The sequence below is a fragment of the Saccostrea echinata genome, unplaced genomic scaffold, assembly GCF_033153115.1.
Source record: "Saccostrea echinata isolate AGI-Se365-2 ecotype Australia unplaced genomic scaffold, CSIRO_AGI_Sech_v1 ptg000047l, whole genome shotgun sequence".
In the NCBI taxonomy this organism is placed as follows: domain Eukaryota; kingdom Metazoa; phylum Mollusca; class Bivalvia; order Ostreida; family Ostreidae; genus Saccostrea; species Saccostrea echinata.
This window is the reverse complement of record NW_026889796.1, coordinates 10,221,413-10,248,133: the sequence shown is the minus strand read 5'-3', so window position 1 is coordinate 10,248,133 and position 26,721 is coordinate 10,221,413. Positions and strand designations below refer to the sequence as shown.

Here is a 26,721-nt window from a genome sequence, read left to right as displayed (position 1 = left end):
GGTGGTAATTTGTGTATTAGATGTTGATTTACACTCGTGCATGAGAAAAGAATCTGATATGTCTGTTTTTCCTAGATATACATGCATATATATACCCACCTGTTTCTTATACTTTTTGTATTTTTATTAAAATTACACTTTATGTGAATCATATGAAATACTTTTCTCCCTGTCTATTAAAAATTTAAATCTGTGCAACAGTGCTGCATGAATGGTGAAAAAAAAATATCTGTGACAGTGTATAGTTTACTACTTTGTAAGGGTTTAAACTTCTTAATTAAAGATGATATTCAAGATAATGAAAGAGAATGTTTGAGATTGTATCTAAAGATGCTTTCAATAAGATTCATGCAGAACTTTTCATATGTGTCCTTCATAGAGCAGTTTTTGTACACAATGCAGCATGTAATCTGGGGGTTTAGCTCAATGGCTTTCTGCAGAAGCAGAGATGAGTCATTTCTATTGATCAGATTTCCTTCGATTGGAAACTGTGCCATCAGACAAACGATAACCTCTATGTAGCTAATTACATAATAGGAGGGGAAATCTTCACTTCCTTTCTCGGTCTGTCATGTCATAAACGTCCGCATAGGGACTGTCATAAAATCCATTGAGATTTATGAGTTTGTTGAAAATGTCAAATATCAACATGAAATAAAAATCAATTAACCGTTTGATTATTTTATGAAAACTTTTTTAAAGCTTAAAGATCTGAATTTGTATTGGTGTTAAATTAAGCATACCACTTTAGCAAAATTGGTTTTATCTGTTGTCGTTGTAAAAGTATACAGTGTATATGGCTTTTAATTACAGATTATAAAAGTAAAAACAGGAATTAATATAGTCAGACAGCAAAAAAAATTAAATGTCATTCGTTAATGAGGTTTTCCTTTGACATCACTTGTTTACGTGGGATTGTGTCCTTTTGTTTTTTGGCCTAATCTCCACCTTCATCAAAATTTTTCTTAAGGATTTAGGGAGTAAATCCTGAAGCATGCTACCTCTACCAGATCAATGATAACAAGTCATCAATAATATGCACTGCTCCAGAGAGAGAGAGAGAGATGAGTCATTCTCTTAGCTTTTTTTATATAGAGCTGATCTTATTTACATTGGCAAAGAGCTTATAAAACTGCACACAAAAGTGAAGGAAGGAATGCCGGGTCAAGGGGTTTGACCAGGGGCATAGAAAACATTTAAGCTTGTTAATTCTACCTGTATTGTTGTAAGTCTTCCTGTTTTTTTCTGTGCATTGGAGTACAAGTGCATAAAATTCTTGATTTCAATACCTTGGAATTTTAACACCGTAGGTTTTTTTCCCTTGTGTGTATGGATGATATAAGGATGGGCAGTTATTGTGTAATGGTGCTCTAGACTCGTTAAAAGCAGAAAGGTCTAATTGACATTATTCCTGTGGTAGTCCATTAACATTCCAAAATTTTCCCCCAGTAGCAGACAAAACATTTCAGGTTTGTTTTTCTCCTCTTCCGATTAGCAGTGATTTGCTGTGTTGGGATACAATATGAGTTTTAACAAGAAAATTTTCTTTCAGAGCTGTGTGCTATAACAAATTGCCAATAATGGCAGTTTTGTTTGTTTTTTTTAGGATGTAAAACTTTCTGAATGTAGTAATGAGTGAGTGATCTGGTTAAAGACATGAATCATACTATTGATTCTTGTGTAGTAAAGTATTTAAGGCCTCATTATAAAGAACTATTTTTTTTAATGATTTTTTGGGGGATTTTTGTTTTTTTGGAGACAGTGTTTGACACAATATGGAATCAATATAAAAGATTGCATGGGGGATTGAATGTTGCCTGCTGGTTATTGAGGATGACATGTTGTCTGATAATTGGTCATTGAAACTGAGTCATGTTGATTTTTCAGAGGCCTGCATTCTGAGCCTGTTGATGACTAGCAAGTATTGATGAATGCTGAGTAAGCCAGCCTGACCATGTCGGACAGCTTTGATGAGGGGGAGAAACCCCCTGCCCCTCCCGTGAGGCATACTAGTACTATGAGGTGAGTAATTTTTATACACAGAAGTTTTTTGTACATGTAGACTAAGGAGGTATCACATTTTTATTACAGTAAATGACATAGGCTTCCATAATTAATTGTTACCCAGTGTGCACAACAAAAGTTTCAGTGTTCTTGAGAACAGTCATACCTCGTTATCTCGAACTCGATGGTACCAAGGAAAAACTTTGGGATATCCAAGGGTACAAGATATTGGGGTTAAAATACAAAGAGGAAAGGTGATAGGGACTTGATGACTTAACATATCCATAAGGTTTGAGATATCAGTGTTTGAGAAACTGAAATTCAGCTGTAATTTCTTTAGCCTAAGAGTGTAGGAAGAGGAAACAACAAAAGAATATCTATACTAGTGTTTAACCCCTCCTTAGTGTCATGATAATAAAGAAACTCCCTAGTGAACTGCCACTTATAGCTCTTCAATGGGGATACTCTCATATAAAGTTCATAAAACATCTCTTAGCATACATAGTAACTAGCCAATGAGGAATTCATAGTGGTTAACCTTGCTTGATGCCAACTAATGGTAAACATTGGCTCTCACAGATGTAATTATGTAGAACTTCTAGTTAGTACTTGTACAGAGTACTTGTTATTTGTGGATGTGTTGCTTTAAACTCGGTAACCTCCCCATGCAGACATGTAGATATTGACTCAAAATGAATCACTTCTTTTGGATTAACATTGTTAGTGAGGGTTAATGGGTTATTTTCAATTCATATTTCTCTATCGATAAACTAACACATATCTAGAAGGCCATGTCTAAAATATGCTGATTAACCTAGATTTAAAAAGATGGCAGACTTAAATGGGTACAAGGGGGCAGACATTGTTTGCTTTCTGTTGGAATATATAAAACATTTGTGAATGTTATCTGACCCAATGATCAACGGGCATGAAAGTTAAAGCAAGGAATTTCAGATTTAAGTTTACAAACATTATTTCAATGAGAAATTTTAAAGTGTAACACTAATAACAGCATGATGTGTTTATGTTTCAGCTGAATTGACTTTATAGGTCACTTGGTTTTATAATTTTTGAACATGATATGTATTACATAGATATATTATGTCATGTACAAAGAAAACATTGTACACCCAACAAGTGAAGGCGTTGTTTATCTCAACCAAGGAAATATGATTTTTTTTTTTTTTTTTTTTTTTAACAATTGCTTAATAGATACTGTCTTACTGGGGATTTCTAATGCAGCTATGTCAGGAATGCGGTGTGTTTAGAACAGATGCTGCACACTCAACAGTTAGGGAACCCCTACAGACATCTTGATAAAACTAATTGCTCAGAAAATCAAGTGCTGTCTTGAATTATGGGAAGTCATTTTCACTGCAGGCCGAGGCATTATTGTTCTGTGTTTTACAGATAATACTTCAGCTGTTGTATGAATGTACATAAATCTTCACCATATCTATATACTGTACCTTGCATGGAAATGAAACTGTACATACACACGTTATACCCACACCAATCACTTCTGTTACATGCCCTGATTAGCAACATTACATCCCAAATTTCTTTTTTTTAAAGACGTATATGCACAGTATCTCATCTTGAACTCGATTGGACTGAAAAAAAGATCAAGATATCCAAGGGTTTGAGATACTGAGGTTTAAATACATAAAGAAAAAGTGGAGGGGACTTCCAACTCGCTTCGGCATATATATATGGTTTTTGAGACATAGATGTTCAAGATACCAAAGTGTGACTGTATAATTATCTGGTGAAATAATGGTTTAGGAGAGAATGAAAACATCAGTGTATTAAAATATTTATGCCAGTTGAAGTATCTTTTTTGTCAGACAGCTCTGTTTGAAGTGGTTTGGTATTATTTATAAACATTAGGTGTTAATGGTGTGGTTTCGTTTGTTTTTCAGGGATGGAAATTTGCCACAAGAACATAAACCACTGCCAAAAGAACCCGACGAAAGGAAAAAGACAAAAACTCCCAAAAGTATGTCTTTGTCTTAATGTTTTATTTATATGTATTGTACTTCTACAGGTAATTTTTTAATGACTGTGCATTGGTTTCAGTGAAATAAATTTGCTGACTAAATACATGTACTAAGTTCAGGGATTGGGGGGGAGGGGGGTGTCCATAGATTAGATGAGATTTTGATTTCATTCTTTAATTGGATTTGAAAAATACAAGAAAATACTGTTAGATCTCCTTGTGTATATGCACAAATTGTACAGAATCAAAAATTCACATGGAATTACACCTGTCAATACTGCACAATACTGAATCATTTAATCTTGGCACGCGCAGGGTTTGTATTTTTTTTTTCCTGGATGTTTTTTTTTTGCTTTGGAACTATGATACATGTTTTTGCTGCATGTGAATGAACTTTACGGCTTTTTCTGATGTAGAGATATCAATTTGTACAGAGAACTTTGGCCTCTGCAAATCAGCAGCTGAAGTAAAACAGACATTTATACTGAATTTAAGTTTTTAAAGGGCAAAACTCAAGTACATATGTTTCATTCATATCTATTGCAAATTCCATTGCTTCATCCATTTTTCCTTAGATACAACAAAATGATTACTTTGAATACTTTATTAACATATCAGTCAAAGTTATAGGTTCAAGTCAGTCATGTGGGCAAAGGTTTTGATGTTTCTTGATATTTGTTTAATATGTAAAAAGGCTATCTTAATTATGTCACATACATCTGGGCATAGTACACTTTGCTAAGTCATGAGAAGCATTCTTTCCTCTTTGAGATGATTGATGCCATGTAAACACATATGAGAGTGCTGTGGGTGACAAATGTCTGTGCACCAGAAAAACAGGAACCAGAATCTTAGGAATGTTGAAGTGTTTGATATATTGTCTGCATCCAATATTGTTTACAATCCACAGTAAGAAGCAGTCATAGAAGTTTCAATATTAATGTATTTAGAAGTGTGTTGAAGATGTTTCTGTTTCTTTTCCTCCAAAAATTGATGGAAGACATAATTCAAGATTGAAACTTCGTGGAGAGTTTCAGAATGACCATGCAGGGGAAAAAAAAACCCTGATGAAGTGTGTTTTTATTTACACAATGTGATGCTGTCTGTTGACGTGTTCACAACACTCTTAATGGGATAATCATTGTATTGCGACAGTAATTCTGCCCCTGTCAATTGCTCCTCGTTTTCTGTAGTGCAGTAATCGCATAGTCCTCTTCCTGTAGTGCCGAGGTATATTTAGTGTTAACTTTGACGGTAGAAGGTGTGTTAGAGGAATTTTTTTGGAGATGTGATGCCAGTTTGTGAGCAATTCTGCTGATTTTTTTAATGTATATTTTTGGTTCTGTTGGATTTTATGTAATATGAGTGAGAAAAAGAGATCAAGTTGGTCCCATGTTTTTATTACTCTTCAGAGAAGAATGAGTGGAGGATCCAATAGGCTTTCAGGTTGGGAATTTTTAAGAAAGATGTACATGTATCCTCAGTATATTTACAGGGCATGCTTGAATGAAAATGAAATATATTTTAGTTCATATTGCATGGCATAGAGATATAGATCAAATTAGTTAAAGTTTTTTTTCTCATATATATGGTTAATAATGTCATAAACATCATATTTATATATTTATTTACAGGTTTAAATTCCAAAAAGTTGAAAGAAAATGAGAAGCCAATTATTTCAAATCCCTCCAACTTTGAGCACACAGTCCATGTGGGCTTCGATCCCCATACCGGAGAATTCACGGTGTGTAAAAGATGTCTTTCATTCGAAATAAAAAAGAGTTATACTCTTTAATATTTTAAGGAAAGTAAAGAATGTTATTTAAAATTCTGTCATGTAAACAAGGTAGTCCTCCACTTACTTTTCTTATGTTCCCGTAATATAGCTCTATAAGTATGAATCCTTGCCATATTATGTAACTATAAACTGTAGGTCCAATTTTAGAGCCATTTATACCACATAACATTCTTATGAAAGTACTCTTGCACTTCAAAAGATCAGAATGTCAATATATTAGCTGTTGTGGTTATAAGGAGGTGGGAGGGGTGTTACCCAAGTGTGGCAGAGTATGTGTGTCAAGAGCTGAAAACATGGTAGACTTGTGTCTTTGTTTTTCAAGAGGGATATCAGTGATTAGCTGATAAAGAGTTGGATTAAAGGCTAGAAGAATGTCATAATTGGCTTGGTAGTAAATGGGGGGCTCTTGATTAAAAAAAAAAGAAAAACATTGCATATACAATTATACATACAACATGTAATGTTGATGTTTGTGTTAAGAAATCCAACGTCTAATGTGTGAACTTGTCTCACTTGATTCATGACTTTTGGTTCCTTAATAATGTTTACATTTTCCTAATGAAATGCACGAAGCCTGCAAAATTTCCTTTCTGTTCTAAAAAAACAAGTATATCCTCATACACATGATGTGATGCAAAAAGAGTGTAACCAGTTTAAACATGATATAAATGCACCGAATTGATGTAGATACAAGCTGTAAATTACAAAGGTACATACTCATTTTTGAACTTGATATACAAATTTTTTTTTAAAATGTTTAATTTCCTTGTTTGTTTCTTCCCATTTCTATCATCTCCTGCCAAACACAGTCAATATAGGGAAAAAATGTATTATTTGTGACACTCATTTTTAAGTATAATTGGGAAGTTACTTCACCATATTCAGTAGAATAAAGAAAACCCAATCAGAACTCTTGACAAATGGGGATAGGGTAGGGTGGGGGACTCTTATAAATGGTGGGAAACCTCTTTCATGTTCAAAGAAAGAAATAAATTTGGCCTGGATGTGGGGAATAGTTGTTTGAAGATTTTCATAACCCTTCAGTGTGAGACCTTAAATTTCTTAAAAATAAATGTTCAATGGTTTTCTATCACAGGGGATGCCTGAGTCGTGGGCCAAACTTCTTTCTCAGTCTAACATCTCTAAGATGGAGCAGAAGAAGAATCCACAGGCTGTTCTGGATGTCCTCAATTATTATGATGCTACAAACAAAGAGCAGCAGGAACCCAAAATGAAGTATATGACCAATATCAAACCACCTAGTAAGTAGTCAGCCTTGTTTGGCCATAGCATAAATAATGTTAGCCCCTTGAAATATAATTCTGAAGCAACTGTTTTGTAAAATGCATTTTGATTGGCTAATGCACTGATGTTTGAGACATTTAAATGAGCAGTTAAGGAGAATTTTGTTTATTAATTAAGATATCAGTTTGACATAACTAATTTGGAGGTTTTGTACCTAGGTGCTGATTCCATGCGTCCCACACTCTCTGACAAATTCTCCAACAATGTTGTTATATCACCTGTAAGTATTTATTTTGGTGAAAATCAGAAATGATGGAATCATTTTTCATTAAAAATTGCTTTATTAAGTCAACAATTCACAGGTATATTCAATTTTATCATTACATTTGACAGCAAAAGGTTGAACAAGCAACACATGCCTCTGAAGAAGAGGAAGAAGAAGCTCCCCCTCCTGTTGCCACTCGACCCGACAAAACAAAGTCTATTGTAAGTTACCTGACAGCAAACCCAACAAAATAAAGTATTGTAAATTACAAAACAACAAACCCAACAAAACAAAGTCTGTTGTAAGTTACTTAACAGCAGACCCAACAAAACAAAGTCTATTGTAAGTGACTTAACAGCAAGACCAACAAAACAAAGTCTATTGTAAGTTACTTAACAGCAAGCCCAATAAAACAAAGTCTATTGTAAGTTACTTAACAGCAGACCCAACAAAACAAAGTATATTGTAAGTTACTTACAGACCCTAAAACGTGCTACTACACCTCAGAAACGAACCGTACCGTTCCGTGCAAGAAGTGTACTGTACCGTGCAAGAAGCGTACCGTACCGTACACAAAGCGAACCGTACCGTGCAAGAAGCGTACCGTACCGTGCACAAAGCGAACCGTACCGTACACAAAACGAACCGTTCCGTACAAGAAGCGTATCGTACCGTGCAAAGAGCGAACCGTACTGTTCATGAATAATTTTTGAAATAATTATGCAAGCCACGCCCCGATCTTACGATGACCAATTACAGTAAGTATTTTTTTTTTATTTCTTTCGACGCAGCGCCCGTTAAAGAAGGATGGAAAATAACTTAGAGATTCAAAATATTATTATTTAGTACCATGCATCTGGACTTACATCTTTTAATATAAGGAAACTACTCAAAACTAATTACGACTTCAAAACAACTCGACAGAGTGTGAGGCGATTCCTTATTCGCTATGCATGATCGGGTTGTGCTTGACTAACTTTTTTTCATATTAAATGCAGCATCGTAATATTTTCGTGTACAATTTATAATAAATAAAAGTGAATTAAGTACTTTATCATTTATTTCTATAGCTTTACTCTACCCTATTCTTGTCTCTATGGACGTTCTCGGAAACCAAGACAAATTGAAAAATGTATTAGGATTCTGTGCTATTTTCCGAAATCAAGCCCTTTGTTTCATTTTTTATTCATGTAAGTAATAGTTTTAGGGAGAAATGATTACAAAAAAAAAAAATTACGAAACTAAATTGTCAATTTGAAACCGGACATGTTCAAATGTAAACGCCTCTCAATCAATAGAAAAAAATAAAAGTGATGTATATATAAATAACTGTGTTGGTTTACACTCTTCTGACCAACCTAAGATGTTATCGCCAATATAACATACTGTCAAAAGGTTCGATCGCCACATTTTCGCATGGAATTTTCAGTTTAATACAGGTAATCAAAAAAAAAAAAAAAAAAAAAATGGATATATGTCAGAATTAATTTTTATTTAAAGTATTTTCCCATTTCATTTGCTTTATTCACTGAAACCTGCAGGTAAAATATGTTACCTGGAATTTACACGTAAAGCCAAGATTAATCTTTTTTTTTAATGATTCGTCCGTGCATGCATGTTCATCCATTTTTTTTTTTAAGAAACACTGTACATTTCTTGACATGGTATTGTTATCTAGACTGACGTCTTTCCATACTTTCGTTATTTACTCTAAAACATTTGAAAATTTCGATCAAGTACTGTCATCACACGTGCACAGGTAAAAACTTAAACTGTGTATATTGAACCGTATCTAATCCCGTTAGTCCAAATATGCCTACATTCACACGTGTATCAACAGTTTGCTGTCTTATACAGTAAGTCTACAACAATGAACCCACCAGTTTTAATCAGCAGATAAGTAGGATTTCATGTGCAGACAGCTTTTTTTCTAGATCTTCAATACAAAAGTTTGAGTTTGACAAGGAAACAAAGGGGGGGGGGGGGGTAGCACCCGGCATGGGCAAGTTATTCATTTTCAAAGTTTTTAAGGACATACATGGCTGCATATTATTTATTTTCTAGGTAATTAAAAACGGACTATTTATTTCTAACATTTTGACATATTATTTATTTCGGAAATCTTTCTTTGCAGTCAATATATATTAATATACATTTATACATTGTAGATGGAATTGAAGCTGTCTTAACCGTTTTCTCGATTGTAACTTCCCTTTAAAAAGCATTTTTACACATTGATGGAAAACTTATGTAAAAAGGAAAACAATTACGCGCGCAAAAATTAAGTTATATTTTGCACTAATTGTGTGCACTTCTACCGATTACTTTTCAATGTATTTTTCCTAGTGAGCCAAACACCTAAGCAATCTATGTAAAAAAAATGATAAAATAAAATTCCTCACAAATAAATATGAAAACAATAACTTATTTTTTAATTGTTTCTTTGATCATTCGGTCAAGAGAAAATTTTTGTTGTTGTTGTTGTTTTTTTTTTTTTAATGAAGCAACAGCGGCAAGAATGTAAAAAGAATGGTAGACGAAATGAGAGCATGAGGGATGTATAAAATCAAACTCATTTGTTTCAAAGTGTGATAAGTGAATATTTAAACTAATAACTGTATTCTATTAGGAAAATTGAAAGGAAATAAAAAATATATCTACGATTATTCTTAAAAAAAATTACAGAAAGGCCTTCATGGCGACGCAACCAAAATGTTTTTTTTCATCCTTGTTATGCAGTGTTTGTTGATATGTTCGATCTATTTCAAAGTTACTGAACCATAAGGAGATGGTGTACAAAATGATAATAACCTGACAGCTAAAATTATTCATTTCAAAAATTGAAAGTAGTTCGAATACAGAAAGTAAATTAAAAGAGATACAGTTAATAAGACGACTAGTTACATGTAATAATGAAAACACAGCTGTAAAAAGGAAATATTTATAACAGCTTTGACTAATTAAAAACAACTTATTAAAAATGCTTGCGATACCGTCCTTCCATTTATATAAAATAAAGAGATTATAATAAAGAAATAAACGACTTTATGAAGTAGCCAATCATAAACTAAAGCGTACAGGCTCCGCCCACTTAATTTACATACCGTTCACTAAAGCGTACCGTTCACAAAACGAACCGTTCCGTGCAAGAAGCGTACCGTACCGTGCACAAAACGAACCGTACCGTACACAAAACGAACCGTTCCGTACAAGAAGCGTACCGTACCGTGCACAAAGCGAACCGTACCGTTCACAAAGCGTACCGTTCCGTGCAAGAAGCGTACCGTACACAAATCGAAACGAACCAAACCGTGCAAGTGGTGTAGTAGCACGTTTTAGGGTCTGTAACAGCAAGCCCAATAAAACAAAGTCTATTGTAAGTTACTTAACAGCAGACCCAACAAAACAAAGTCTATTGTAAGTTACTTAACAGCAAGCCCAATAAAACAAAGGCTATTGTAAGTTACTTAACAGCAAGCCCAACAAAACAAAGTCTATTGTAAGTTTCTTAACAGCAAGCCCGACAAAACAAAGTTTGTTGTAAGTTACTTAAAAGCAGACCCAACAAAACAAAGTCTATTGTAAGTTACTTAACAGCAGACCCAACAAAACAAAGTCTATTGTAAATTACTTAACAGCAAGGCCAACAAAAAAAGTCTATTGTAAATTACCTAATAGCAGACCCAGTAAAACAAAGTCTGTTGTAAGTTACTTAAAAGCAGACCCCACAAAACAATGTCTATTGTAAGTTACTTAACAGCAGACCCAACAAAACAAAGTCTATTGTAAGTTACTTAACAGCAAGGCCAACAAAACAAAGTCTATTGTAAGTTACCTAATAGCAGACCCAGTAAAACAAAGTCTATTGTAAGTTACAAACAAAGTTTATTGTAAGTTAAAACAGTTGTTAGTTACAAAGTGAGATATAGTTCATAGTGATTGTAAGTTACATAACGGCAAATATGGCAAAATAAAGTCAATGATAAGTTGTATAATACCAAACTGAACAAAACAAAGTCTATTAACGTACAAAGCAACAGTCCTGACAGATCTATGTCTTTTATATCCTCACAGACAATGTTAGATTTTTTTAAGAGTATCATAACCTAGAGGGGAGAAAATTATGAAACCATATTCAGATATACAGATTTAAAAATAATTCTGGAAGTCTTTTGAAGCTAAAGGATCAGAAAAACAGAATAATGTTCTGTATTAAAGGTGACCAAATAATATATTAGATAAATATTACAATGAGAATAGTATTCGAATCATGTCTGGTTTATTTTCCAGTATACAAAGCCAATTGAACCTGAAGAAAAAGCTAATGGTGCTATCGCTACAAGTAAAAATGATAAACCCAAGAAACGTAAAATGACAGATGAAGAAATTCTAGAAAAATTACGCACAATTGTGACCATTGGTGATCCAAATAGGAAATATACAAAAATGGAAAAGATTGGCCAAGGGTAAGGATTAAGAATATATATATAAGAAGTTTTTTTTTTTAAGAAAACTGTACTCAGCTTAAAATTAAAAAACCATACCATTGATTACTACATGTATTTAAGAAAGAGAAATGTTAACGTAATCTGCACAAAAATCTCTTTTGAACAATGATATTCTTCAATAGATTTATATGTTGTGTGCTACTTTGAATCTGGGTCTCTTGAGTGTTCTTTTATGCCCCATGATGGAAAATCTGGTAAACCAAAAAACTTTTGAACTATTAATGAGAAGGCTTTCAGAGATCAAAGCATTATGCAATGTCAAGGTCATATTTCAAATGAACTTGCCACTGTTGAGGACATTGATCTTTGCAAACACATTCTACTTTGTGTAGAATCTACCCTACTTTAAATTCTTGAATTGGAGTCAAAATTTGATAGATTTCCAATAGATATTTTGATAACTTTTGTCATACATGTATTTTGCTACAGTTTTAAATTGGCATTTTTATTTTGATGTTCTGAAATTAGAACTATGAGTGTGTGCACATTTTTCAGAAGTTGTTAAATTTGTGCATTTTCTGACATTTTCAGTGCATCAGGAACTGTGTATATTGCAATAGAAGTGGCTACCGGAAGGGAGGTGGCCATTAAAACAATGAACTTGTCTCAACAACCAAAGAAAGAACTTATTATCAATGAAATTTTAGTGATGCGGGAAAATCAGAATCCCAATATTGTGAATTATCTGGATAGTTATTTGGTCGGGGAGGAATTATGGGTAAGTAAAAAACAACTGAGCTCAGGTTTCAATAAAAAAAAATTGTAGTACTGTGCTGTGTTCAAGATCGTGGCTTTGTAGTTCTAGATGGCACTATGAAGTTGAGCAAACATCTGCTAGCCCTATATAGAGATAACAAGCATTTATTCCTACTCTGCGTTCAGTAGATTGACATAGATATCTAATTTAACAGTAAGGCTAGTTGCTACTATCTTGAATGCAACCCATTTTAGGTCATTTTCACAAATTGGTCTACGATACCATTCAATAGTCATTAGTCAAGTCAAGATGAATTGTTGCTCAAAGTCTACAGAAAATTATCAGACTACCCAGTATACTGTGGTGGATTGTCAAGCTATAGGATGTACTGAATATAGTTCAGTGTGCACAGGTCATTTATTAAAAAGATAAGATTGCACTTAACGAGGTTGGATCCTGATATTTAAAGTCTTAAACTTTTTTTGTCAAGTATATTTTTAGTTTCTACATACATAGCTTAATTAAAATTCAAAACAAAAAATGGGGGTCAATATCCTTTTTTTGGCGCTACAGTACATTTAATATGACCTTTATGCACTGAAATTTGTGTCTTAATCAAGAATCACGTCTTCGACATTTTCCCTCCTAGATTTTTATCCAAATGAATCCTGGGATAAAGTAAACTATTAGTCTGTTTAAAAAAAGACACATTAAAATTGTGACTCGGAAAAGTTTCAAATTACCTCGCATAATCAATTATTTGACCTTTCTGCACTCACAAAATGTGATTTTTCTGGCATTAAAAATTCAACAAGCAAGAAAATTATTTTAAAGTCTTAAACTTTTGTTGAATTTAAGCAGATTGGTTAAAGTTATCTTATATGTTCAGAAAAGAAAATCAAAAGTGGGGGTCTATGATGTAAATTTTTAGATATTACTAAAAAGGTGTAAATTTTATGTTAAAATTGGCTCAATTTTTTCCTGGACTTTCAGAATATATTTACTATATTTGTCACAATATGATGAAAGAATTCATAAGAAATAATTTAACAGATATGTCAGAACCAGCATAAAACTTTTCACTGCAAAAAACAGCTCTGTGTCCAACCAGCATGGAAAATTAGGAATCTAAACTTAACAGTACTGTATATATTTCAAAAGGGAAAAATTGATCATTTTCTTCTAAAAAACCTTCCGCCACAAAATATAGTTCCTGGCTTAGTCCTATTTGAATGAAATTTAATCGCAGTTTTTTCATTGGATATAGTTTAATTTGCATTGTAGAATCCAGATTTAATGTTAGAACTTAAAAATGATGCAGAATTTTAGAAATAAAGGTCTAGACCAAAATCTGATCAGAAGCTCAGGATCGAACCTCCTTAAAATTAAGCCAATCCTTTGGAAACAGTGATTTTACTGATTTCAAAGCACATTTAATTTCTTGGTTACAAAGAAAAATGTTAATTTGAAAACTTTTTATTATTGAGAATATAAAGTGAATTTGAAATACTATGTAACTGCAATTTGAACAACAATGTTCTTGCTAAATTAAAGTACACATGGTTTTATTTTAAGTCCAGTATGTTTGCAAGACTGCTTAGGCACTGAAAACAAATCAAATGACATGTTCAAACAAACATGATGCACAAATTGCATGCAGTAATACAGTCAAACCTCGTTATCTGGAGGTGCACAGGACTGAAATTAAACTGAGAGATATCTGAGGATTCGAGATTATGAGGTTAAAAGATTAAGAAAAAGTGGGTGGGACTGCCAAATCACTTTGGCATATCCCAGGTATTCCAAATATCAGTGTTCAAGAATATTTTCCTATTTTATATATTATATATATATTATATTATATTTTTAATGTTTGTTTACAGGTTGTTATGGAATATTTAGCTGGAGGATCTCTTACTGATGTTGTCACAGAAACGTGTATGGATGAGGGACAGATAGCAGCTGTTTGTAGAGAGGTATCACTTGATGAAGTGTTTAATTTTTACCCGCACCCCCTTTCCCCTTACTCCTCTTTGGCCGACTTTGGCATCTGGAAGTTGATTCACCTGTCCCACGGTGGGGGTTTGGCATCCAGCAATTAATTTTCCATTAACCTTGGTAGCAGTTAAAAATTGACCCCTCAGACTGCGAGGATTTTTGTGTGGTGTAAAATCTAAAAGTGACGAAATTTCATTTAAGAGATGAAGCTACTGTAAATGTATTTTTTCATGAGGTCTTTGCTTAAATATTTTAAAACTTTTCTTTAATTACCGTTAAAGTGGAAATTTTAGCAAGACACAAATTTAGCAATTTATCTCCAAAAATTGGTATATATTTTTAGCAAGAAGTAATTTTAGCAATTTTACAATGCCAAGAGAGGTATCTATAACAACCGATATGGAATAAATTGTAAGTGATATTCAAATTTTAGCAATCTCAGAACCCTCGCTAATAATGCCAAAATTGAATCCTCACTAGTATATCAACTTCCAGAGAAAATTTTATTCCCCATTAATAAGCCTTATCTTGACAGCTATTTGACTGCACCAAGAAATCTTGTTTTCTGAATACCTATGGACAGTGCTTGAAAGAAGTATGATAAACATGAGGGAAATTTTTTATGTATTAGACTTCTAAATGTTGTTATGTTTTACCGTTTTCAGTGTTTACAAGCTCTAGAATTTTTACACGAGAACCAAGTAATTCATCGAGACATTAAGAGTGACAACATACTGCTGGGAATGGATGGAAGTGTCAAATTAAGTAAGGTTTCTTCTTAAGAACTTTACAACTTCCTTTTTTCTTTTAAAAAGAAAAGATTGCAGGGACTTTTCTATAATTTTGAATTTTTGTAGCATAATTAAACTATAGATATGATTGTTAAATGGAATTATAGATACATGAAATCTTTCTACTCCTACATGCACTGGGACACAAATTTTGTGTCAAAATAAACAAGATGTAAAGTACATGGAAAATGGTAAAGTGGGAATGAAAATAAAGAAACGAATTCATAGTGAAACTGATTGCACAGGTGTCAGATTTAACAATTTTTACTCTATTACATGTAGTAAAAGAGTTGCTAATTGAATTCATTTCCTCTTCACAGCTGACTTTGGCTTTTGTGCTCAGTTATCTCCAGAACAAAGTAAAAGGTCGACAATGGTGGGCACACCTTATTGGATGGCACCAGAGGTCGTCACTAGGTAAGGGTTATTGTCAAGGCAACGTTTAGTACTGTGATATGTATATTTCACGAACTCTGAATTTAAAACCCAGAATTGTAGTACATTCTAAATTCTGTGTTGCAGGAAACAATATGGTCCAAAAGTGGATATTTGGAGTTTAGGTGTGATGGCCATTGAAATGATTGAGGGAGAACCACCATATCTGAATGAAAATCCATTAAGGGTATGTTCAATAATAAAACTCTATTCAGCAACTTCTGTGTCTGTGTTGAAAAACTGTCTATATCTTGACAATAATTCTCTATGGTTCACAATCAAATTTTAGTAGGAGACTTATTCTTTCAAAACAATACTATTAGTTAGCTTTCTGTACCAGTAAAAATTCACTTGTATAAACTGTGATCACAGAATACTACCACAAATTGGCTGAGAGCCTACAAAATAATGAAAATTAGGTTTTACTCAAAAGAAAATTGTACTTTTAAAGATAAAATATTTACTCTTTGGCATACTTATATAATGTACAATTAAAGGGCAACAATTTGAAACAATGATTCAGGGATTGTTCATGTTATACTTTCTGCTGTAGGCTCTGTATCTAATAGCAACAAATGGTAAACCTGAAATCAAAGAGAAACACAAACTCTCCCCTGTCTTCCAAGATCTCCTAGATAAATGTTTGGAGGTTGATGTAGAAAAAAGAGCTTCAGCTTCAGAGCTTTTAAAGGTAATTTTATATTCTATTCAGATTTAAGGAAGACAGCATTGAAATACTGCATGTGCTTGTTTTAATGCCCCCGTAATGGAAGATTCGAGGGCATGTTGTTTTTGCTCTCTCTCTCTTTTTGTCTACAAAAACTTTAACCTTGCCCATAACCTTTGATTAGTTTGAGCTAAGGCTTGAATACTTTACATGTGTATTCCTTGTGACAAGACCTACCTTTTGGTACCAACATGTCTGACCTCTTAACCTTAACCTTGGAGTTTGACCAACTTTTACAAAATTTTATCAAACTTTAACCTTGGCCATAACATTTGTACAGTTGGTACTAGGGCTTTCATACTTCACATGTGTATTCCTTTTGATAAGACCTTTCCTTGGGTACATATATTTTTTTTACCTTTTGATCTTGACCTTGGAGTTTGACCTACTTTTGAAAAACTTTAACCTTGGCCATAAGTTTTGAGCTCTGGCTTCCACAATTCACATGTGTTCTTTGTGATAAGACCTTCCCTTGGATACCAACAATTTTGACCCTTTGATCTTGACTTTGGCGTTTGACCTAGTTTTGAAATACAGGTAAACTTCGTTATCTCAACATCGACGGGACCATCGGAAAATGTCGAGATATCCGAGGTGTCGAGATATCAGAGTTGACGTCCAAGATTTCACTGCATAACCAAACACATACATGTGTATAAGCTTATTATACGTACATGACTTCAATATAGACTGTAGGTCAACTTATTTCAGCAATCCCTCTATTTTTAATAAAAATCTAAGAAGTTGTTTTTTAAAATCCTTCTCTTTATCGAAATCGTTCTAAATTTTTCCATTCAGCATTCGCGTGTTACTTGCTTTTTTGTCAGAACAGGATACGAAATGCGCTCTATAAACTTCGAACCGAACCGTATAAACATGATAAAGTCGACATCCGAGATACGAAAACATATTAAATGCGTAATTATTTTTTTTTTCTTATTTCATTCAGGAAGAATGTGCATTAATATTAATTTTTTAAGAGATTTGTGTATCTAAACTAACGTAGTGATATTACAGATGCATGAATTACGGATGATTCGGTTAATCGTGTCGTTAATCGGATTATTTCCTGTTGAATGTTATTAGAACATCGTTTAATTCTTTAGTTTGAATTCATTCAATATGTTTATTATTCTTTGTAATTTAGTTATCTTTTTCAATTTTAAAAGTTATGTTAGGTTTCGACATAAATAAACACCTGTAAATTTAAGCAGAATCGTGTAGATTTATCAGCGATATTACCCAAGCTGAACATTAAGCAATTAACGTCTCAAAAACGCCGATGGGGCTTTGGATTCACCTACAAACACAGTCTATAGAATTGATTAAGCAGCGTGCAGTCAAAACATGGGTGTGAAAGGTGTGAATTTTTGACGACGTCGAGATACCCGGAGCCGTCCGTGCGTGACGAGCGACCCTATCTGACAAACAGTTCGGTTCAGTGGAGCAGAAAATTGCCGATGTCGACATATACCAGGTAATTTTTGCTCTTGGGACTGTGAATATACGTCGAGATAACCAGGGTTGTCGAGATTACCGAGGTCGACATATCAGAGTTTTTGCAAATCATTTATATAGTAAATACTGCCGGGACCGCGGACGGACGTCGACATATCCCAGGTTGTCGACATATCCGATGTCGAGATACCGAAGTTTACCTGTACTTTAACCTTGGCCATAACTTTTGAATGGTTGGTTCTAGGGCTTTCACATTCCATGTTTTTTTTCTTTTGACAAGAACTTTATTTTGAGTACCAACATTTTTAGCTCTACTGGTCAGAGACCAGAAGAGATTATGCGATAGTAAGGTGTCCGTCGTCGGTCCGTCTGTCTGTAAACAATTTTTCAAAACGCTACTCCTCCTACAGTTTTGGTCTGATTTCAATATAACTTGGCACACAAGTAGACTACACTAAGATACATAATTTAGTGCATCTATTTCTATGAACATTGTTGCCATGGTTACTAAAAATAGAAATATCTGTGAAATTCCTTGAAAACGCAACTCCTCTTTCAGTTCTAGTCTGATTTTAAGATAACTTAGCACACAAGTAAACTACACGTAGATACATGATTTTGTGCATCGGTTTTTGATTTGGATGAACGGTGTTGCCATGGTTACTAAAAATAGAAATTTCTGTAAAATTCCTTTAAAACGCTACTCCTCCTACAGGTTTGGTCTGATTTCAATATAACTTGGAACGCTAGTAGACTACATTAAGATACATAATTTAGTGCATCGGTTTTTTTTATTTTTATGAACAGTGTTGCCATGGTTACTAAAAATAGAAATTTCTGTAAAATTCATTTAAAATGCTACTCCTCCTACAGTTTTGTTCCGATTTCAATATAACTTGGCACACAAGTAGACTACACTAAGATACATAATTTAGTGCATCGGTTTTTGATTTCAATGAATGGTGTTGCCATGGTAACTAATAATAGAAATATCTGTGAAATTCCTTGAAAATGCAATTCCTCCTTCAGTTCTAGTCTGATTTTAATATAACTTAGCACACAAGTAGACTGCACTAAGATACGTAATTTGATGAATTGATTTTTGATTTTGAAGAATGGTTTTGCCATGGTTACTAAAAATAGAAATTTCTGTAAAATTCCTTTAATACATTACTCCTGCTACAGTTCAGTCTAATTTGGCACATGATTAGACTACACTACATGACATAATGGTGTATATTGGTTTTTGATTTCAGTGATTGGTGTTGCCATGGTAACTTAAAATAGAAATTTCTGTGAAATACTTTCAAAATGCTACTAGTCCTACAGTTTTTGTTTGATTTCAATATAACTTGGCACACAAGTAGACTACATTAAGATACATAATTCTATTTATTGCTGATGTTGCGAAGTTTCAAATCCAAGTGCTACTTTTCCTTTGTTATACGTACAGACCAGTAGAGCTACAGTCTCATCAGAGACTTCTGGTTTATCTCTTGAACTTGGAGATTGACTTGCATTTGAGAAACTTTTACCTTTGCCATGGGGGGTCTGGATCCTCTACCCCGAATTTGCAGAGTTATGAAAAGTATATACTGAAGCAAATAAAAAGTGACTTAGGACCCACCACCACCAAGAAATAGGTTTTTTTCATGTTTGAAAATGGACTTTACATTTATTTATTTATTTTTTTTGTCAAGAAATTTTCTGGGTTTGATATGTTTGGAAAAGGAGTTTAGTTTTTTGTTGTTTTTTTTTTTATTCAAGAAATTTCTTTATTGGAAATTATTTGACTGGGCTGGACCACCCACCCCACCCCCTTCCCTGGAAAAAATTTCTGGATCTGCACCTGATATTATACTGTACGTGTACATAAATTGGCGTATTCAAAATTTAGCGCAATCACTGGGTATGGAGTTGTTGGCGAAATCATGAATTAGTGCTATACATGTCCGTGCTGTATATTGTATTTATAAATGATTTAGTGGTATTCATGAATTAGTGCATCGTTGTCTACACCAAAGCTGCTAAAATATAAAGCCCACTTTTTTAAGTACACATACAGTATTTTGTTGATATAAAATTTCTTATGAAATATTTATGAGAGCTTTGATATTTTTTTTAGAATTAAAGAAAATGCTTTCTGTTTTACTGAAATGTAATATGTTCACTTGCTCGTTTTCAAATGCTATAAGACTTGGAAAGTTCACTAGTTTTACCGAAGCTTGTTTGCTCTTTTGCAGCATCCCTTCCTTCGGTTAGCAAAGCCACTGGCCAATCTACAGCCACTTATACTAGCTGCCAAAGAAGCTCAAAAAGGACATTGAACAAGTTCATCTTATGCAATAATCTCTCTGTGTCTAAAAGGTATATATTATGTTGTCATTCATGTGGACTTGTGCATTATGTCATAATAAAATCTTGCAGTTGACAAGTTGCATATTGAAAGAACCAAAAAAAATTGCCCAAGATAATAAAAACTGCAAGAACTGAAAAAATTCAAATAGATGTGGAAGTTAAAGATTTTGAATTGTTGGACAATTTTTACCATTTCTTCTTAATATTCTATTTCTCTTATAATTTTTTTTCCCATTTTTTTCTATAACATGTTTAGACATTTTCAAAAGTTGCTACTCTGTAGAAATTTTTATCATATCTCCATTTGTCTTTTTCAGGTTGTATGATTGATTTGTAGAAGTTTCAGGTGTGAATGCAAGAAGCAAAGAGAGACCTAGCTCTTTCTCTCAGAACTATAAAATGAAGGGAACTGTCTACTTGATGTCTTTCAGTGACACTGCTTCAGAATGAGTGATCTAAATGTCAGCTTTACATGTCATCATGCCTGCTGGGACTAGCTGAGGGAAATGACCCCTCCCCCCTCAACAGACTCAGCCAAATTGTGATATTGGTGACCTTTATGTCAAATTTTTAAGCATTTTTGTAATAAGATATGTACGTAAGAATAAAATGTCATCATGATTTTTCTCATACAAATATCAGTGATTTTATTGTTCATTCATAGCTTTAATGTTCATTTTGTTTTTGTTATTGGTTACTAATAGTACAACTGCCTCTTACTTAGAATTTTTAAGTTATTTTTTTTTTTTTTGTTATCTGTATTTGTTTTTAGCTCTACTGGTCAGAGACCAGAAGAGCTTATGCGATAGTAAGGTGTCTGGCGTTTGTCCGTCTGTCTGTCTGTCTGTCTGTCCGTCTGTCTGTAAACAATTTTTCAAAATGCTACTCCTCCTACAGTTTTGGTCTGATTTTAATATAACTTGGCACACAAGTAGACTACACTAAGATACATAATTTAGTGCATCGGTTTTTGATTTCGATGAACGGTGTTGCCATGGTTACTAAAAATAGAAATTTTTGTGAAATTCCTTTAAAATGCTACTCCTCCTACAGTTTTTGTTTGATTTCAGTATAACTTGGCACACAAGTAGACTACACTAAGATACATAATTTAGTGCATCGGTTTTTGATTTCGATGAACGGTGTTGCCATGGTTACTAAAAATAGAAATTTTTGTGAAATTCCTTTAAAACACTACTCCTCCTACAGTTTTTGTTTGATTTCATTATAACTTGGCATACAAGTAGACTACACTAAGATACATAATTTAGTGCATCGGTTTTTGATTTCGATGACCGTTGTTGCCATGGTTACTAAAAATAGAAATTTCTGTAAAATTCCTTTAAAATGCTACTCCTCCTACAGTTTTGGTCTGATTTCAATATAACTTGGCACACAAGTAGACTACACTAAGATACATAATTCAGTGCATCGGTTTTTGATTTCAATGAAAGGTGTTGCCATGGTTACTAAATATAGAAATTTCTGTGAAATTCCTTTAAAACGCTACTCCTCCTACAGGTTTGGTTTGATTTCAATATAACTTGGCACACAAGTGGACTACACTAAGATACATAATTTAGTGCATCGGTTTTTGATTTCAATGTAAGGTGTTGCCATGGTTACTAAAAATAGTAATTTCTTTAAAGTCCTTTAAAACGCTACTCCTCCTACAGTTTTTGTTTGATTTCAATATAACTTGGCATACAAGTAGACTACACTAAGATACATAATTTAGTGCATCGGTTTTTGATTTCGATGAATGGTGTTGCCATGGTTACTAAATATAGGAATTTCTATGAAATTCCTTTAAAACGCTACTCCCCCTACAGTTTTTTGTTTGATTTCAATATAACTTGGCACACAAGTAGACTACATTAAGATACATTATTCTATTTATTGCTACATTTTGCAAAGTTTCAAATCCAAGTGCTACGTTTCCTTTGTTATATGTACAGACCAGTAGAGCTACAGTCTCATCAGAGACTTCTGGTTTTACATTAACAATGATGTCCATTTCTGCAAATTGGAATTTTTAGTTTAAACATCTTTTGAGGAACAAGTCATAAGCCATAGTATATGTATGTACCAATATTTGAACGGAAAAAGAGAAATGAATGGTTGTATATATACCAAGCTAGTTGACAATTCCAGTAAGAACTATAGAATATCATACAATTTTGTAATTTTTTGTCCAATGGATAACTAATATGTTATGCTTGACAGTTCTTGGTCTGTCTTGGTTGTGAATATTTCAAAAGGTCATTCTATGCATTGAATTTATTTAAACTGTCAAATAGATGGCACACAACACACAAATAGGAATTAAGTAAGTAAAAATAGGGAAAAGTAGATATAGAAAATACAAAAAACTGAAATGTCAAAATTAAATAATCAATTAATCACTCATTTTTAAATGTGCAGATTTTATGAAATATGTGTACAAATATGGGTATACCCTAATAATACCATGTATTATGAAATGCTGAAATGAAATAACAGATCTTGATCTAATTATATAGTTCAAACTTTGTATATGTATTATATTATAGAATACAATGTTTGAAAAAACATAATTTGTTACATTCTTTATTGGACAGCATGTTATGGGGGTTGTGTTTTCAAAGTCATTGAGACATCATAATCTGAAAGATAATTGGTCAGATGAAAATGAATCTACCAGTATTTGAAACAGCTACATGTATTTAAGGAATGTTTTGTAAGTGTTAAGTTTTTGTTTGTTTGGTTTGTTTGATAGTTTATTTATTTATTGTTTTTTGTTGGGGTTTTTTTGTGCGAGATGTTTATGAACTGAAATCATGGAAACGAAGAAAAAACAATCAAGTGTTTTACAAACTTTACTAGTAAACCTATGACAAGGATTCCTTTATATAATACAGTAGGTTGTAAAGAAACAAAAGGCCTACAAAAGTTTGAAAATTGGTTCTACAGTGTCCTTTTTTTGAATTTTTTTTTTTTTTGAATAAAGATAATAACACTTCAATGTCATACCGGAAAGCAAAATTTTATACTTATATGGACCTTTTTCCTAAGTTGAGCAACTTAACACAATTATCAATTCATGGGGGGAAATGGGACAGTTGCTTTACTGGTGCTTCATACTTTTGTCAAAAAAAGAAGGTTTTGAATCGCTGAATTTGTGCCAAAAATCCAATTCTTAAAGGAAATTATTTACCAGGTACTCCATGTACCATTAATGTAATATTAGACTCTATGGATTAGTCCCATGATTTGCTGTATTCTCATTAATGTAGCATTTTGTATTTTGTGGGATACTATTTGTGTCAGAGATTGTTGGTAGGAATGCAGAGCAGCTTGGTTGTTCCCTGTAACCTGTTGACAGATCCCTAGGATCTCCCATGATATGTCTTTTTCATCTCCGAGTATGTGCGTCTCCAGATGATGGTGTACAAGAACCTGTAAATCATATAGAGCTCTTTGTGTCCTCACTGGGTCTACATGTCTGTAACACAAGATCTCCAACATGTGTAAAAGAACAAAGAGGGGGATACATAATCCAGGATATCTACACTGTAATCCAGACTGTTGTTCTGGCACTAATTCATTAATGTAACAGATTTCATTGTTCAGAGAAACATCCCATGTTACAGCCTTTCTCATCTTTGTAGACCAGGAATGTCTTCCTATAGCCTCGCTATATTTCTCTGCATTTACATGTACCCCATACACTACATATGGCTGTGCTAACTTGGCTTTTATCATCTCTATCACAATTGAAGCTCTCTGGTATCTGAACGTCTTGTAATAGTACATAGCAATGTACAACATGTCGGAAATGAACCCAAACTTGGCAGCTAATTTCAGCATGTAAAGGGACCTTTTGTCTGTTAAATATATCACTTTGTTCATGCTAGTATGCACCATGAGTGGTACAGAATCAGTTAAAAGGTTGAGTGAAATAAAAGCTGTGCTCTGGAGTATAGAAGCTGTACGCTTCTGTAATATGAGATTCTGATATTGAGTCAGGGGTAAAATGATCAACTTTCCTACAGAGTTGAGGAACTTCATACAGGGGTGTAGGTCATGCATGGTTAGATTATTGCGATATATCTCACTGAATAGATCTACTTCAAACATCACCTTGGAAATCAGAGTGTGTTCATCTGTACAAATAGATTGCCTGGGATTTTGGAGGACACTTATAACACAGGACCTGATGGATGGACTGTAAAGCAGTGATGCTAAACCCTTCTCATACAACTCATGAAGTCTTATGAACAATTTTTTTTGTGCTTCACCATGAATATTACTTAGAAACATGTTGTTTTCTGGAATAAAAAAATTGGGACAGGTGCCTTCATACACCCATTTCAGGATAAGTTTAAAACAGATCCAGAAACACTGCAGGAGATTTTGGGGACACCAATAAGGCATTATGTTTTGTTGAATTACCCAAAAAACAGCTGTCTTCATGTGATAAGAACACAGTAATTTATTCTCATCACTTAATCCACTGTTAATGCATTCTTTTAAGAATAACTTAAGCAGACCGTATGTTAAGAACTGGCAATGACTCATTGAGGAAACTAGATAGTGCTCTGCCACAGAGAAGGAAATTCTCCATTCTTTTTCAGCGTGATTTCCTAGTTTGTGTCCTACTGCTACAAAGTGGCATCCATTTCTGACTATTTTATCAATGATAGGAGGCAGGGGCCATGAGTGACATCTGTTTATCCATTTGGAGGCATGAGGGGGCCAAAAGTCACAGAAAAAACATAGGGCTGTGTCATATTCTGCCACCCCAATAGCACCATTACCACATGGACCATGTTCCCTAGAATCAGGCACAATAGCAGAATGTGTGATATGTCTGAATTCAGAACTTGATATATAGAGTCTGCCATTGATTCTTATACATGCATTCTTTATAAATTCCCAGTGACTCTGTGTCAATAATTCAAGTAAAGCAAATCCAGGTGGACTATCAGAACAATCACAGAGAATCAGTGTTTTTCTATTTAAGTCATAATTGTGAGCCTGGTCTAAGTCCCAAATTATATTATGGTCATTTGGCCAGAACATCATGTCTATATCAGATCCCTTTAGCCTGAATCCTTCTCTAAAACTTCCACTAGTCATCACTACCATTTCTTCACTTGTAAACATGACTTGATTTTTCATCCTCTCATCCATGTCTAGTAGTTCTCTTCTCATGGTCACCTGTTGTGAGGTCCCCACTATTTGACACAGTCTCACAAACACCGACTCTGATAAATGTTGTATACCCAAATCACTGTAAAAAAAAAAATAGATATAATACATTGATATTTGTGTGGGAAAAACTTAAATTTTGGTTATTTACTCGTTGGCTGTAATACCTTCAATGTAACGAGTCCAAATTAATATATCATGCTGGGTATTCAGATCGACACTCAAAACTGGGGTTGGACACTACTTACCAATAGATCCGGGTCAACAGATTTGAAATAACATTTTGGGCGAGTATAATATTGAGTTAATGTGTATCAAGGCCTAAGTATACAGGTCATTGTTAACATTTTTATTGTTCAACGCCTCAAGAATTACATCCTAGTGGTTTGTAGAATATATTAAGAAATATGTGCTTCTGATATATTCATAAATAGATATACAAATCTCATTTTTAATACTTACATCCAACTGTAGGAAGTCATTTTCAAATGATGTTCAGTAAAGAGGAAGATTCTATAAATAGAAGAGGAAACCCCCTGAGTTACTGAGACTACATGTTTCATATTGTAGATAAAGTAAGTAATTTCTACAACATTTTATCTTAAATTTAGTTGTTGTGCACATGCATCTTTGTTGATTAATTTCAATGAGCACAGCACTGAGCAGTTGTACATGTATTTAAAATTTAGATCTACACTATAATTTAGATCTACAGTATAATTAAGATCTATAATTTTATGAGCCCTCCTTTCAGGGTGACACTCGCACATATTAACTTACTCGGTACTGTAAATCTAGTTCCACATAATTATGTAGTTTAAATTTCATTGTTAAAATTCTGTATTCATGAGAAAAAGTTTAGTGACCAAAGTTATATATTTAGTAGGGTTGCATTAAAATCCTGTAAGTAAACATTCTGGTTTTAGCATTAGGAATTTTTTATTAAATGTAAAAATTACAAGAAAATTGACAAGAAATTTCCCGTTAATTTTCCAATTCCATCACCTTGATGGACAAAATTGATTTTTTTTTTTTAATAATATTTCAAAAGGATTTCCCATTTCATATTTCTTTATTGTACTTTCTTATTTATTTATTCATTCAATCATTAATTTATTCTTATACAATTGGATTAAAAGTCATGCAGATTAATCATGTTAATTGAAATGTGAAGGGAAAAAAATCATATCAAACAATAAAATTTTGTTGTAAGAGACCAGAAGTCGCTTAAGTGGCCATAGCTTG

The 26,721-nt window shown here is 33.4% G+C and overlaps 2 protein-coding genes across 3 annotated transcripts in view; one reads left to right on the top strand and one right to left on the bottom strand.

Moving 5' to 3' along the window:
* Window positions 1–22,859, top strand: part of LOC133202808 (serine/threonine-protein kinase PAK 3-like) — a 28,734-nt gene extending 5,875 nt beyond the window's left edge. The window contains exons 2-16 of one of the 2 annotated variants that reach the window (XM_061338683.1): window positions 1,888–2,022; window positions 3,927–4,003; window positions 5,638–5,747; window positions 6,898–7,063; window positions 7,265–7,326; window positions 7,440–7,532; window positions 11,602–11,777; window positions 12,351–12,537; window positions 14,400–14,492; window positions 15,180–15,279; window positions 15,626–15,722; window positions 15,828–15,927; window positions 16,294–16,431; window positions 20,169–20,292; window positions 20,601–22,859. In XM_061338683.1, the coding sequence (XP_061194667.1) occupies window positions 1,955–2,022; window positions 3,927–4,003; window positions 5,638–5,747; window positions 6,898–7,063; window positions 7,265–7,326; window positions 7,440–7,532; window positions 11,602–11,777; window positions 12,351–12,537; window positions 14,400–14,492; window positions 15,180–15,279; window positions 15,626–15,722; window positions 15,828–15,927; window positions 16,294–16,431; window positions 20,169–20,252 (1,551 nt within the window). In that variant the 5' untranslated portion in view covers window positions 1,888–1,954 and the 3' untranslated portion in view covers window positions 20,253–20,292; window positions 20,601–22,859. Of the gene's footprint in view, window positions 1–1,887; window positions 2,023–3,926; window positions 4,004–5,349; window positions 5,450–5,637; window positions 5,748–6,897; window positions 7,064–7,264; window positions 7,327–7,439; window positions 7,533–11,601; window positions 11,778–12,350; window positions 12,538–14,399; window positions 14,493–15,179; window positions 15,280–15,625; window positions 15,723–15,827; window positions 15,928–16,293; window positions 16,432–20,168; window positions 20,293–20,600 lie in introns of those variants that run through there. The other variant, XM_061338684.1, reaches the window with a different exon arrangement.
* Window positions 22,860–23,279: 420 nt separating this feature from the next.
* LOC133202809 (uncharacterized) lies at window positions 23,280–25,958 on the bottom strand. Its single transcript, XM_061338686.1, has 2 exons — window positions 25,939–25,958; window positions 23,280–25,558 (listed from the first exon to the last, which is right to left on the bottom strand). Exons 1-2 carry the CDS (start codon window positions 25,956–25,958, stop codon window positions 23,509–23,511), a joined length of 2,070 nt encoding a protein of 689 aa, XP_061194670.1. The 3' UTR covers window positions 23,280–23,508.
* Between the last annotated feature and the right edge of the window lie 763 nt (window positions 25,959–26,721).

Excerpts from the sequence above, each read along its gene's own strand:
- LOC133202809 (XM_061338686.1), bottom strand. The coding sequence starts at position 25,958 with ATGACTTCCTACAGTTGGAT. Across the intron at positions 25,559-25,938 it reads ATGACTTCCTACAGTTGGAT|TGATTTGGGTATACAACATT; the intron begins GTAAGTATTAAA and ends TTTTTTTTACAG.